The 14,423-nt window shown below is 39.3% G+C and overlaps 1 protein-coding gene across 2 annotated transcripts; it reads left to right on the plus strand.

Moving 5' to 3' along the window:
* The first annotated feature begins 212 nt into the window (after positions 1-212).
* Positions 213-13,811, plus strand: LOC115628253 (neural/ectodermal development factor IMP-L2). 2 transcript variants are annotated; one of them, XM_030524271.1, is made up of 4 exons: positions 213-440; positions 12,727-13,017; positions 13,088-13,585; positions 13,673-13,811. In XM_030524271.1, exons 1-4 carry the CDS (start codon positions 435-437, stop codon positions 13,685-13,687), a joined length of 810 nt encoding a protein of 269 aa, XP_030380131.1. In that variant the 5' UTR covers positions 213-434; the 3' UTR covers positions 13,688-13,811. The 2 variants fall into 2 exon arrangements, with proteins under 2 accessions (XP_030380131.1, XP_030380132.1); XM_030524272.1 differs by lacking the exon at positions 213-440 and adding an exon at positions 10,846-11,544.
* The last annotated feature ends 612 nt before the right edge of the window (positions 13,812-14,423 follow it).

Genomic DNA, 14,423 nt, shown 5'->3' on the forward strand with positions numbered 1-14,423 from the left:
CCACATCATCCACACATCCACACATCCACACATCCATACATCCATACATCCATACATCCGTCCATACCACACACTGAGACGCCATAGCTTTTAATAAGCCGAGGGGGCACGATTCTCTGCCATTTTGCCGAACGCGACTGTTGTCCCACTTGTTGATTTGCCGATATAAAAGCGTCCACGCTCAACCTTTCGAGAACCAGTACATCATTTGCCACATCTGGAACTGAACAGACCAGAACTGTTTACGGTTTGGTGTGTAGTTTGAAAGGAATTGAACGTCAATAACTAAGTGTGCCCCAAACTTGCAGGAGAGCAGATCAATAGTGAAACAAAAAGAGGAATAGAGTGAAATTTAATATAAAGTGAATATACAAGTACATATCCTATCAGTAGATCTAAATCTGATTCTAACAACACACATCAGCAGACAAAAAATGCAGGTACGCTATATATTTATCAACTTGGCAAGTGAAAAGTTTCCTGTTTGTTCTTAACTTCCTTTATAATAATGAGAGCTGTTTCTGTCGAACAATTTAATATATACTACTTATATGACTTGAATTTTGAATTTGCATTAAATTCATTATTATTATCTCTATTGTGATAAACCAGTTTTGGTTTCTGTCGGCATATGTTATGCCATCAATTCACAATGCAAGTGCTAAAACACTCCACAAATCTTCCACACAGAACTTATATACGAGTATAGCAAGTATGTAGTATGATGTGCACAAAACGCTCTCAGTTAAATCAGTATTGCAATGTTTATCAATCTGTCGGATGGTGACATAATGCAGTGATATTTGACACAAAGACTTCTTCAAATGCACACACATAGAGACAGACAGATAAACAAGCTTTAAGTATTATGAAGTCTAAACTTTTATTGCAATTTAACAATAAAATATTGCAAAATTTAAACTAAATTGGTTGACTGTGTAGAATGCACCGCGACCTGTGTAATATAGTATGTAACAAACAAATCTGATTAAATGCGATAAAAAAACAAATATAGAAGAAGAGTAATTCTCTCAAGTGGAAATTATTGATCTTGTAAATGCACTTGACAGAAGAAAGGGACCTACATTAACATCTATTTAAGCTTTTCTATAGTACGAGTACGGACAAAAGGTGTTAAAATATCTAGTCTTTTGATGGAGGAATACATTTCGTTTAAGAATACGAATTAACAGAGAATAGAGTTTGCAAAAGCAAACAAAAAATAAATTGTACGTTTAATTATTAATTGTAGTATAATGTGATGGGTTTGGTTGGGATGAAAAAAAAATTAAAATTCTTTGATTTCAATTTTTGTGAAATGAACCTGTTTTACGAAGTTAGAAACAAGTGTCTCTTTCAGGTAGTTATTTACTATTTATATACACATATACAGATGCACTTATATTCTGTTTTCCTATATAGACAGACTTTTTTAGATACACTCAAATTCATTTGTATTAAAGATAATCTAAATAAAAATAAGAATGATTTTGAATGAACAAAACGTGGACACATTTTTTCGGCATCAGTACGTTTGTCAGTTAATCCCATTTGAAGATTTTTATTCTTATTCTCAACAAGCGTTGTCTTAAGTAGAAAAGTTTTTGTGCCACAAACTTAGGAAGAGCACAAATTTTTGCAGAAAGGCGCCTTCATGTCTAGCCCAGAATTGCAAATTTATCAGTTTTGTGTGCTTGTATACATCTAAGAACACAGATTGTTTTCAGGCATTGATATTCCCTTGAATATTTATCCAATAGCTGGGAGTATTCAGTTTAACCGAAATATGCTTTAATGTTCCATAATGTAAACAAACAAAATTGTCATATAAACAGCGTGAGAAGAACGATTATGGAATGCCAGGCTGTTAATAAACTCCAAACAAAATACATACGAGTATATACATTTATATATACACATCTGTATATAAAAACAGACATACAAGCTCGTGTGGTATTTGCATTGGGATTGCAAATCTATTGAGTAAATCTGATAAGTACATGTAAGTACAGAATTCCAAACGGAATATTTTCTACAATTGTTCAGTAACATACATACTTATATATGTAAAATACATATACGAGTACATATAGTAAGCATATAGAGCACACTAGTTTAATTTACTAGAGGACTTTTTTATTAAACTTGAGCTTATTAAGTTCATTAACTAATGCTCCGGTACGCGCTACGGCTTCTTATTAATTTCAATTATCCTTTGTGACAGAGTCGGCGAGTTTACCCTTCCACTACAGTTGATTGTAATTTGGGCAGAAAAGTAAAACTCCAACGTCATTTTTATACGAGTATACGTATATGTAACTATAGTTTTATCAGTTTTTTGGGTTTTCGAGCCTCAACGTTTTTGTAATGTCTATTTTTGTGAATCAAAAAATTAATTCAATAGAAGTCCGATATAATGAGGTGATGCCTCAAAGGAGCAATGCTTTGAAAACTTTTTATCATCTAGAATCTTAGAGCAATAATGTGCAATATAAATGACCATAATGAATATTTTTCAAATAGACTTTTGCCTTTTCTTGTCCGAATATTCAATAAAAAATTTTTGGCTTTATGTATAAACACAAAAATAAACATCATCATGGTCGTCGATTAAGCATTTAAATTTTGACTCACTTTCTTTGGTTATTATTAGTTTTGTGTGTAAGATTCTGGCGCATTTGTTTTTTAGCTACAAGTAAATATGTATTCGAATTGGATTTTATGAAGTTTGTTATTAAACCAGAAATATATACTTAAATGTACCCAGCTCAGACGGTTTTTTCACAGAGTTTTCAAAATGCTTACGCTTACGCAAATCGATCAATTGTGCAACCTACAAATTCAATTCACCAAATTAAATTAATTTAACCGTATAGCTGACTCTTAACTTAGAGATCCTAGAGTATACAGTAGACTAATTGACTAATTACATTATTTCATTAGATAGGTGCGATAAATCCCTCTTGTCTGAACACTGAAGAAACGGTGTGAGTACAAAATGGCCGTAGAAGAATAATTTCCAAAATGTAGCTGGTCGGGTGAGTCAGCGGTTAAAGTTTTAATTTAGTGTCAGTACTGATTGCCGCAGTTACCGGACTGGACTACGTGAGCTTCGAGACATCTCAGAGTTGGTTACATGTTGTGCTTGACGTTGCGTTGGTCACGCAGCCGCACTGCGTCTGTTCCCCCGCTCCCCTGGCCCCTCTGGGAACGTTGCTGCGTTGCATACGAAACAATATCAATTCTAAAGCAATTAATAATCAGATCGCTTTGAAACAAATTGCACTTTATTAAATGAAAATAAGTTAAGTTGAAGGCGAACGTGCGCGATCAAATTAGCGAGAAGGCGGTGAGGGCACAACGGCGGGGGTGGGGGCAGACGCAGCGACGGGCAATTATCAGCGAGAGCAGTGATTGGAGATAACAATTGGGGCGATTTTTTTCCTTTCAATTTAAATTATTCGCAATCCGAATCTGCTTGAATTTGCATAAAGAGAACCGCGCAGAGATCAAGTGAAGCGTAGGAGAGAGCAGAGCTCGCCAATTGCTCTTCGTCAGCAAGCATTGGTATACGAGTACACCAATGTGGGTATACATACATATGTATGTATGTATGTAGGTGTTTGTATTAGTATTGGTGTGTCGCTGCTGGCTCCAAAGATCGCTCGAACGACCACAGTGCAAGACGAGCCCCCAAGTTGCTGAGCCATTATGTTACGATTGATATACATATGTATATGTACATATATATGTATGTACCTACATACATATATGGTCGTACATAGAAATGCTGGCGCACACTTATGCATTTATGTTTGTAAATACACATACACACATATATAGTACTTGTATGTGTGCATGAGTATTTTTCTACATTGCGTCAATTAGCAGAAATTGTTAATTGTGTGCCATTCGGTTCGTTTAAGCGACCAAGTAGCGCTTATGTACGAGAATACCTCTCCTCAAGTCCATGAGAATGCGTCCCTGATCCACAATATGCCTCTGTATACGAGTACTTTGATTGTGTGTGCGCGTGACGTTGACAAGAGCCGGGCAACGAGCCCCCCTTTTTTGCTATGTATGTATATGTATGGGATGGATTTATGTATTCGTAAATATATACATACATATGTATATAGTTAACAATTGTTTTTCAATTTTTATTGACTGGGCGTTGATAATAATAAGTCGAAAACATCTACGCACGTCATCGGTATGATTGAGCTATTGTGATCACATTCAAGATTCTAATGAGTATTAAATTGTTTGTATACATGTAGGTATACATATGTGCTCTAATAAAATTATGAATTGGAAGGAAAGCAAGCGTTTAGTAAAATAAAAAAAAAAAACAAATATAGTAGACCTAATTCTGTTTTTACGCGATAGATTGGTTCAAGGATGTTCAATGTTTTTGATCATATGCAAAAATAGGTGATTGTTTCCTTATCTCTAGAACCTATTAAGAGCAGTGATAAATCACATATTTAATGTGCATAACGACCCATATAAGAATGGTTTCTAGCTGTTTGTCAGCTGTGTGTGTGTTTTTATTTTGTGTTATTCCGAATAGTGCTAAATGGAATAAAGTAGTGTAAATATACTTGTATAACATTTTTCCTTTTTAAACCGTGTTACATCAAAACCGTGTAAAAATAAAATTACGTGTAAATTAGTTTTCAACCTGAAGACCATAATTGCTTTGGCTATAAATTAACATTGCAATTTATGATTATTTTAAATTACAATAATAATAGTATATAAATAAAGAAACAGATTCGTTTTATTTCACTGTAATTAATAAACTGCGACAAAGACATTCGAGCTGTCATTAGTATTGGTTTAACTACTAACTTAAAAACGTTAGAGTTTTGTTGAATGCTTGGGGATGCATTTTTAGAGTTAAACAAAATGTACATTGTTTGCTTCCTTGAACAAATTCTAAATTTTTGAAAAGTTTGGCAAAAAACTAGAAGTGTTACGCTTGGGCTTATCATTTTTGAATGTTATTTATAGACCAAAGAAATGCTGAACTTTTGTAATTTCATTTGCAGAAGGAAAGCTATTTGTTTGCAAAAAAATGTTTCAAAAACAAAAAAAGTAAACAGGGGAAATCTTTATCATTCGGAATTTGTTTAGTGCCCATCATATTTATGTAACAAAATATTTCATTTATTACGCTCTACTTAACGAAGTGAAGATACCGGCGTCTCATCGCATCCGATTGATGCACTCACTACACACGAAGTCAAACAGATACTCAAATTTCGAAGCCACGGCATATATCTTTAGCCACCCCAGAGCATCGACTAGGCTGGGCTTGGCTTGGCCTGGCTTGGTTGGGCTCTCAGTGCCGCTTCACATTAACCCTCTCGAAGAGAGTCAGTCGAGCACGAGCACCCACGGCAGCTGTGCTGACGAATTGGCTGATGCAATACCAACGACAAATTAGGTGAGAGTGTGCGTTGTGTATGTGTGTGTGTGTGTGTGTGTGTGTGCATCAGAGGTGGTCGATGTTCACCAAAACGCTCTTGTTGCACAATTAACAAAAGGTAACCAGAGAGGCTCGCATTCAAATTGTGTCGACGAAGAATGCAAGAAAACCGATTATGTTCAGATACCTACACAAGCGCAATAACTTAAAAAAAAAAACACTGATTGCACTTCATACACATACATACATTCATATGCATAAATATAGTATGTATTATGTGTATAAGATTTCCGAGGTACAGTCTAGAAATTAATTGATAGATAACTGTGCATGACCAGAGAAAAAGCGCGCATGTGACGTGCTGCTGTCCATCACTTGATAAACTAACATTAAATACACTTTATTATGATTTCTCAAACAAAAATTTTCCACATTACAAAAAGTAGAAAATGTCCAATAATGCTTGAAAGTCTTGAAAATTTTCCACTCGATTGTTCGCTGCAAACGAACAGTTCTAAGGCTATACATATACACTGACAAATGGGTGATGAATATGCATTGTATGTGTATAATTTCTCCAGAAATAAATCATTATTAAGCAGTAAGCTTGACACATTACATTAGAAGTATATTGCATCAGAGACGCGCTGAAAAGCCAAGATAGCGCATGCGGGCAAGTGTCCATTAATGTGAAAAAACCAGTTCAAGTTCAGATTTTAAAAAACCGCAATGGGTGTGTTTTCGTAGAAATCTCCGGTTGGATTTCGCACCTTCAACACTATTTCAATCTTCAGCTATCTCTTCCGATATTCCAAGTCTGTCAAGGTGTGTGGGTGTTAAGCAGTAAACCGAAACTAAATGGCTAACAATATCTTAACGTGTTCGGCATCAGGTCGCACCTAATCTTTTGTCAATGGCAATTGAGGCGAAGAATACCTAACACATAAAACGGGACGATTCATTGGAAATTGTTGTACGTGCTGGCCTTCTTAAGCGCTTGACCACCGGTAGAGACACTCTCACACACACACTCGAACACAAGAGTGCATGTGTGTGGGCATGCGAGCTATGAAATCCAGTAGTGAGTCATAAAAAGAAATAGAAATATTGCTAGATACTATGTACATATGTATGTATGCATGTACAATGTATCTAACAAACGGATACGAATACGCTCGCATACAAATATTTGGAGCAGTGAAAATTACTCGATTTTTTGTGGAGTATATTGTAATTGTATAATAAGGGAATCGCAGTGATAGCGTTTTTTATATTGTAACACAATCTTTGGATGATATTTTCACTTGCAATATGACTATATATGTACTTAATAGTTCCGGACCTAATGCATGTAGTTTTAATTGTGGGATGGCACAGTTTCCACACTGATTTAATATCACAAATATATCACAGTGGAAAAAAAGTCCTTACAATATGACGAAGTAAGGAGATTTTAGACAAGAGAATAGTATACTTTTTTGGTCCGAACTTGATGCTTGTCTTCAAATTAGTTATTTATATATGTAGTATATGTATTTAATGGATTGTTTATTTTTTGTGCGGAATTACAGACAGTCTTGAAAGGTAATATAATTAGGTTAATAATAAAGTACAGACTATAAACTTCCAATTAGCAGACACATAGATATGTATCCTACTGAAGAGCATTCTAGAATGCCTTCTGATCCAGTTCCATTTGCCCGATGATGCTTTATACATTTTAAAACAATTGTAGGGATTCGATTCAACTAGTTTTTTTTTTTTTTAATAAATGTTATTAGAACATGTTCTTTGAGTACTTAAAGTATAGATTTATTTATTTGTGCGCCGTTATTGCTGGCATGTAGTTATCAATATACTCTGCATCCAACACTCATCGGCATCGGTTATGTCCCATCAGCGTAGACTGAAACACATTCATAATGACAACCAATCAAATGTCGACATCACCGCGTTTGCGTTTGTGTTACGCGCCACATGGCTTCAGATTCAGGGGCGGCAGCAGGTTCAGTTTGCTGTTGTCGGTGCCGAGGCCGCAGTGAAGTGGCTTTCGGATTTTTTGACCTGTTGCCAAGCGCTCGAAAGCAGCGAAAAGCGGCTGGAAACCGATACTCTATCAATGACAGCAGCAGGCAGCAAAAATACAAAAACGGCACAGAATTTGTGGCATGAACATGAATTTTCTCACGTCGCCACCGTTGAGCGTTGATCGGTTTGGTCGAATGTTCCGACACGCACACACACATATACCTGCATATACAACACACACCATACACCACACACACATACACACAGGTATAAATCCATCCAAAATGCAATTCCACACCATGGCATGTAATACCACTTGACTGTAGGTGTGCGTGTGTGTGTGTGTGAATGTGTCTTCGACTAGTCTTGCCGGTGAATATCTATCTCTTCCCCGAACTGCTAGTCGTCGCTGCTGGCTTCGAATGCACCACCGTGCCGTTGGGCCTTTGCCTCTGGTGGTGGTTCCGGTGCATGGAACTAGGAGGCGGTTTCGTTGTCGTTTTCGCTGTTGTCACTTGTGCCACAGTCGCTGTCGTTAATTAGCAAAAAAAAAAAAAATGCAAACGATGTAAATCTTTACCAGAAAGTAGATTAATTTATTTGCTCACTAATTACTGAAAACTCTGTTCGGCAAGGGAAGGGATAATATAAAGGCTAAGGCTAAGTTGGAAAACTCTTTCGAACATCTTTAGACATTGCTAGAACACTACAGAAAATGTTTTAAAATAAAAGGTAAATTTCAGGATTTGGTATCCCAAGCTATGCAAAAATTCAATATTATATTTTATTCAGTCATCACCTTCTGTTGCTTCATTTTGAAAAGATGCCAAACCACAAATACAGTGAAAACTCCCTTAATGGACACCTCTTTTATCCGATCGGTGTATAATGTATTTAAGTATCCCCTTCAGCGGACACTCCCCTTGGCCGACCGTGAGTGTCCGGCCAAGAGAGTCTTCACTGTATATAGGTACGGACAACAAACATTTTCTGGGAAACGAATCGTTGCTCATTATAAATCAAGGTTTGGAATAAAAGGGGCAACGCCAACCTAATTGAAAAACGAATTGAAAACTTCTACCATTGCCAAGGGGCTCGTACGTCGCGACGCACATACGAGCATGGGTGACTGCATTGAGAGACAAATGTACAGTCAGTGTAAGTTCAAAGATTGCATCCATGTTTCCACTGCCTTTCCTGGAAGCATCGTCGTTCAATGAAACAAAATGAATCTCACTCAATCTTATCTGCGGTAATTGTTTCTAATTGCTGTGATTACGCAGATGCCCCGGCAACGGTTCAGCGTCAGCATTGACATAGGAAATGCTTTCGTTGATACTCTAGGCCGGCCAGACGCCAACTTTCGAGCTGCTTCGATCCCTTGGGATAAGAAAGATCGAGTTGCATTTGAGCTGCTTAAACTTAAATTCAATGGCTGCACAGCAGCTGCGGGAATTACGTGAAAACTAGCTAATAGAAAGTGCTCCTCCAATAATGGGCGACCAAAAGGCCATTTCAATTCAGTGCCCCTTACGTCAGCGTTACGTTATCGTCTCGGTGCATACAAGTACAAGCATGCATACGTGCAATACATACATACGAGTATGTATGTATGTATGTATATATGTACATGCATATATATGTATGTGAAGTGCATATACATATGTATGCTGTCAGGCACGAGACACAATCTCGAGCACCTGCAAGATGATTTGTTTCTCAATTCAATTTAGCTTTGTGTGCGCGATGCCGCCACGCCAACTGTCAACTGGCCCGAGGAGGAGGGAGCAATGGGGTGGAGGGGTGGAGGGGCAGACCTGCGGTCGGACGATTTGTGTAACGTGCAATAAATAAATTAGAATTAAATCTCGTTGCGGCAGCAATGTCGGAGCAGCCCGCTAACGATGCTGGCGATGCCTGCGATGCTGACGATTTCGTCGATAAAAAACTAGTCGCAGCTAGCGACAAATGTACAACTGTGCCATGACGCTTGCACGAGAACCAGCCACAGACCGCGACCCGCCGACTGCCGACCGCAGACCGCGTACCGCTACCCTCCCAACCAACATACGGTTCCATCATTCCGGCTCAATGCGCTGTCTACCGCACAGCAACAAGCGGAGGCAGAGAAAAGCGAAACAAACACGCGATGTATTAAATTGGCCGCGACTACGAGACTGCTGCCAGTCTGTCTGCCATTGCTGCACCCGTCCGGCCCGACACCGACCCGCTGATCCAACGGCCGGTGCTAACCTGGCACCTCCGTTGCGCTGTTGATTTGTTGTTCCATCACCAACAAGTTTCTGCAGTCCGCCTATGCCGTTCCCCGCTATCAATGATACGAGCATGACTATAACGTATCATTGTGTGGTTTCTGCCCTCAGCCGACCGATCGTACCAGACAAACTGGCACTTACTTGAAAGAGTCTTGGATCTCGGCAAATAAAACCTTGCACTACACCGACAGTAACAGTTGACTTATTGCCACTTAGTCCCGCACCCCGTTTCCGCTTTGACACATGAAAACCTGTGTGACTCTGAACGTACTCGTATACTTGTAAAATGCACGCTAAGTATGTGAATATATACGAGTAAGTATGCAGAAGTTGTCCACTTTTTATCAGACATTTCAATTCTGTATTGTGTGAACTGGTTTGTGGCCAAGTTGTTTCATTAAGGCGGGATATCTCTTTGGCAAAAACGTCCAATTTGAGTACCCAAAACACATAAGCGAACATCAGCGTTTTGAAGTTAAATAAGTGGAGATGCGATATCCACACAACACACAACAAAAGATATGCAAGTACTTCGCCTTAATGGGCTAGGATAAGAAATCCTGTTCCAGTAGAACCATTACGAAAAAATGGATTACCTCAATTAAAGATTTACATACTTAGTATATAACTACAAGGCCCGTTCCGAGCATGCCAGTCCGATCTGTTCCGTTCCGGTCGGAACAGAGGCATTCATGCTAACCGACACCGTCGACACCGCCGACATTGTCAACGATTGTGCGGGGATTATCATTAACATGTCGAAAGATTTGACAATGGAGTGAGCTAAAGGCTGCCTTTTTCTGCGGGCACGACTGCTGTAAAGAGTCAAGAAGAGTGAAAACGGCCATACCTCTCAGACTACCGCTCGTATGCCAGCGACCGCCACAGACGCAAAGTGTTGAACTTCAAGTGGCAAGCCCGAATACGAGTATGTATGAGTATGAGTTGAATGAGAACGAGTGAGTGTAACCGACGACGCTATGAGTACATAAGTGAGTAAAGTTGCGGTGGTATGAGTGAGTGGTTCGGTCTGAGCGGACTTCGCTGCTGGCCAGCGAGCATATAAATTGAAGACAGAGGCCCATCGAAACAGTTCTGTTACAGTTTTCAGCTGTTCAACACAACTTTGCTCGTCGAGCTCTGCCACCTCAGCCAGATCGTTTTTCCAAATCATTTGTCGAGTAACTGTTTCACTTCGAGTGCCGTGCTGTGTAATCCGATAAACGCGAAAACCAATTGACACACCTTGACTTGTAATGTCGATGCAGGTACACCGTTCGTATACAAACGAGTGTCGCCCCAATCTATCCAAACCACCAAAATCGCAGGAGTCGCATAAGTTCCTGTACGATTGCTAAAGCAAGACCAAGATCGCGACAAGGCCGATAACTACATATTCGCCAAGCCGAACTCTATTAAAGATAGCCATTGAGCTTTCCATCTGTATTGCGTTTATAACCACGCTTCAACACGCCCCAAAGTAGGCCAGCGACTTCACGCATTTGCGTTCTAAAAAAGCACTCAAGATTCCGCCGACACTGAGCTGTACGATCACCAAAACGGCATCCCTTGCTGGACCTATGTCAGTGCTAAGCCATTTGCTGCTGAATTTCAATCAGAAAACTCAAACTAGAAGTCATCATAATTTAGAGCTGATAAACTCCTTCATAACATAACAACGAGCTGTTGCGCCTCAGCTCACGAACGACAGGACCAAGAGACGCGACCGCCTAATTTATAATCAACGTTAAGGAGAAATTCGCAAACATTTTTTACCGGAAGAGAAAAAAGAAATTAAATCAAAAGGTGAGTGACTAATACATCCAGCAATAGTCAGTGGTTGTTGGCCGACAGCTTATCTGCTTATGAACCAACAACAAAAGCTATAAAAAATTCCGAATGCCCAACATACCTTCATGGGCCATACGTTTACGGGTATGTGTGTAGTGTGTTTTGGGTTTTTTTTTTCTTTTTTTTCACTTTTGTCACATTTAAGACAATCAGCAAAATTCGCGTGAATAAACGATGAAAACCCAGCGTTGAAGGGCAAATCGAAATCTAAATCTGATGCAACATTTGCTAACGAATCGCCATACAAGCGATTGGTATTATACATAATACCCTATAAGCCGTTGCGACGTCAAGACTATTGAATAATTAATCGGTCACTCGTTGTCATTCGCCATTGCTGTGGTCTAGACAGTCCCCATGTACATACGACTATACTCGTATACTCGAACTATATGTAAATGCGATCGACTGGACAGCCCTCAACCAAATAGTGGCGATTCCGGTGCGTGGGTGTAGGTGTTATCAAGAACTGACGTCATGGAAGATGAAATGCTAAGAACGCAGAATATAAATTATACCCATTTATTAAATTTGTGGACTACTTGTACCTTTGGGATTTGTATTTCGACAGCAAGAGCGATACAGAATCGCAAAGTCCATCATTCAATGTTCTATTTCTGTTGCAGAAACCGAGCAGCGATGGCTTCTTGCTGCTGTTGTGAAATCGAAAATTCGATGACCAAATATCTGCGATATGAATTACTTTGTTATTTAATTTCGCTGCTATATTTGCAAATTAATTAAGTAATGTACCTCTAGGCTTTCATGGCCGGGACTCTTATCGAATACAGACCCCACAGAGCCCCCCACAGATTTGAATGCTGATTTATAGCTCGAAAGTGTCGAGTGATAAGTGTATTTTATTTGAATAGGCCCCACAATATTTTAGCTGAACTTAATTAGCTTACGTATACACTCTATATACTCGTATGTACATACACATTCATACATACATACATACGTAGCCATAGTGAAAATGTCAAGTCATACAGAGTTTATTAACCCAGATTATAGTTGAATATTTTCGACCTTTGCCCAATGGCGCCATATTTGGCGTTCAATGCCAACGAGACGATGCAGTAGAAAAAACAAAAAAAAAAAAAATGCTAAACGAAATGATTTGTTTGATCTTTGCAGAAAATGAACTTAAATCTGTGCACTATAGTGCTGCTGCTCTTCGGCAGTCTCTCGTGCGCCCACAGCCGAGCGATTGACGTCGTTGACGAAAGCAACGATGTGGACAACTCTATCGAAGCGGAGGAAAAGCCGCGTTCGCGACCCTTCGAGTCTGACTGGCTCAAATTTACCAAGACGCCACCCGTCAAAGTTTTACAGACCCCGGGCGCCACCATCGAAATAGCTTGTGAAATGATGGGCTCCCCACTGCCCACTGTTCAGTGGGTTGTCGGCCACATGCCGTTATCTGAGGTGAGTACAAACCTCCGTCTGCTGAGCCGACCCATTCCATAATGGTGCCTATGTCTCTTTTATTGTACAGATTGAGAGCATGGAGTCCAATGTATTGTCCGAGAATGCGCCAAGTACCATTGTGCGCGTACGTTCCGTGCACGTTATCGATCATATGTTGAGCGAGCCAAGAACTTACACCTGCGTTGGCCGCACTGGATCGAAAACTGTCTATGCCAGCACTGTTGTCTACCCCTCGCAGTCCGACATTGGCGACTTGGGTCTGGTGCGCGAGAAGCCCTATCCAGGTCCCCAGAAGCCGCGCATTGTCTATACCGAGAAAACACATCTGGATCTGATCGGCTCGAACGTGTTATTGCCATGCAAAGTACATGCCCGTCCCCGTGCCGAGATCACCTGGCTAAACAACGATGGCAAGGTTATTGACCAAAGCCAACGCTTCAAAGTGCTTCCTACGGGAGATTTGTTCATCTCCGAGCTAAAATGGAACGACATGGGCAACTACAAGTGCACGGCACGCAGCTCAGCTGGCCGAGACTCTGCCGAGACCTTCGTTTATCCCGTACTTGTAAGTATCTATCTCTAAAGAAAAGAAGTATGAATAACCTTTGAAACTAATTCCCCATTTCCCATATTTTCTCCTCTTATTTTGCAGAAGGAAGAGGACTAAAGATTTTACAAAAGCTATTGAATTCAAAGAGAACGCTAAGTAGCTAGTTAGATAGATCAAATGCCTTCGAAGATGCGTGAACACAAAAAAAGTATACTAAGAAAAAACTACAAAAAGCACAAAAAAAAAAACAACATTAATGTACAATAAGGCCAAACGCAAAATTTGGCTATCAAGAAAATTAGTTTGTAAGTAAAGTACATAGTCCCTGAGAATCTAATGCCGGCTTAGACATGAAAGCTTAACTACATATACATATATACATAAAATAATTATAATTATACTTGGATAAATTTCTCGAATAATTGCGCTTCATTTTGAATTAACTACTTAATGGAAATTACGGTTTGCGTTTGTAGATTTATAGTTTTAGCTGACATCTAGTGAAGTTTGATTTCTCAGTAGCAATGATTGTTCCTAACGATTCAGGCGACTCTAGTTAACGTAATTGGCCGTTACTTAACGCCCTGGCCTCGATGAGAAGCAGGGCTTTATTTTTGTACCGACACCCTACACCTAAGTGGCAGGTCATCGTCATGAACTCTATATTTACACACATTTCTTCAACTCCACAATTCATTTCTTCAATTTATTTATTTATCTATCGCCTAAACAGTATCCATCTAGCATTATCCATAATCACATACAAATAGTATTCGCTGATTGAACAGTTTTTCATCAAACACCGTATTTTTTACGTAATCTATCCGCTTCTATCTTTAAGCTAATTTAATTT

This window comes from Scaptodrosophila lebanonensis, unplaced genomic scaffold (assembly GCF_003285725.1).
Source record: "Scaptodrosophila lebanonensis strain 11010-0011.00,11010-0021.00 unplaced genomic scaffold, SlebRS2 tig00000113-arrow-arrow-pilon, whole genome shotgun sequence".
NCBI classification, from domain to species: Eukaryota; Metazoa; Arthropoda; class Insecta; order Diptera; family Drosophilidae; genus Scaptodrosophila; species Scaptodrosophila lebanonensis.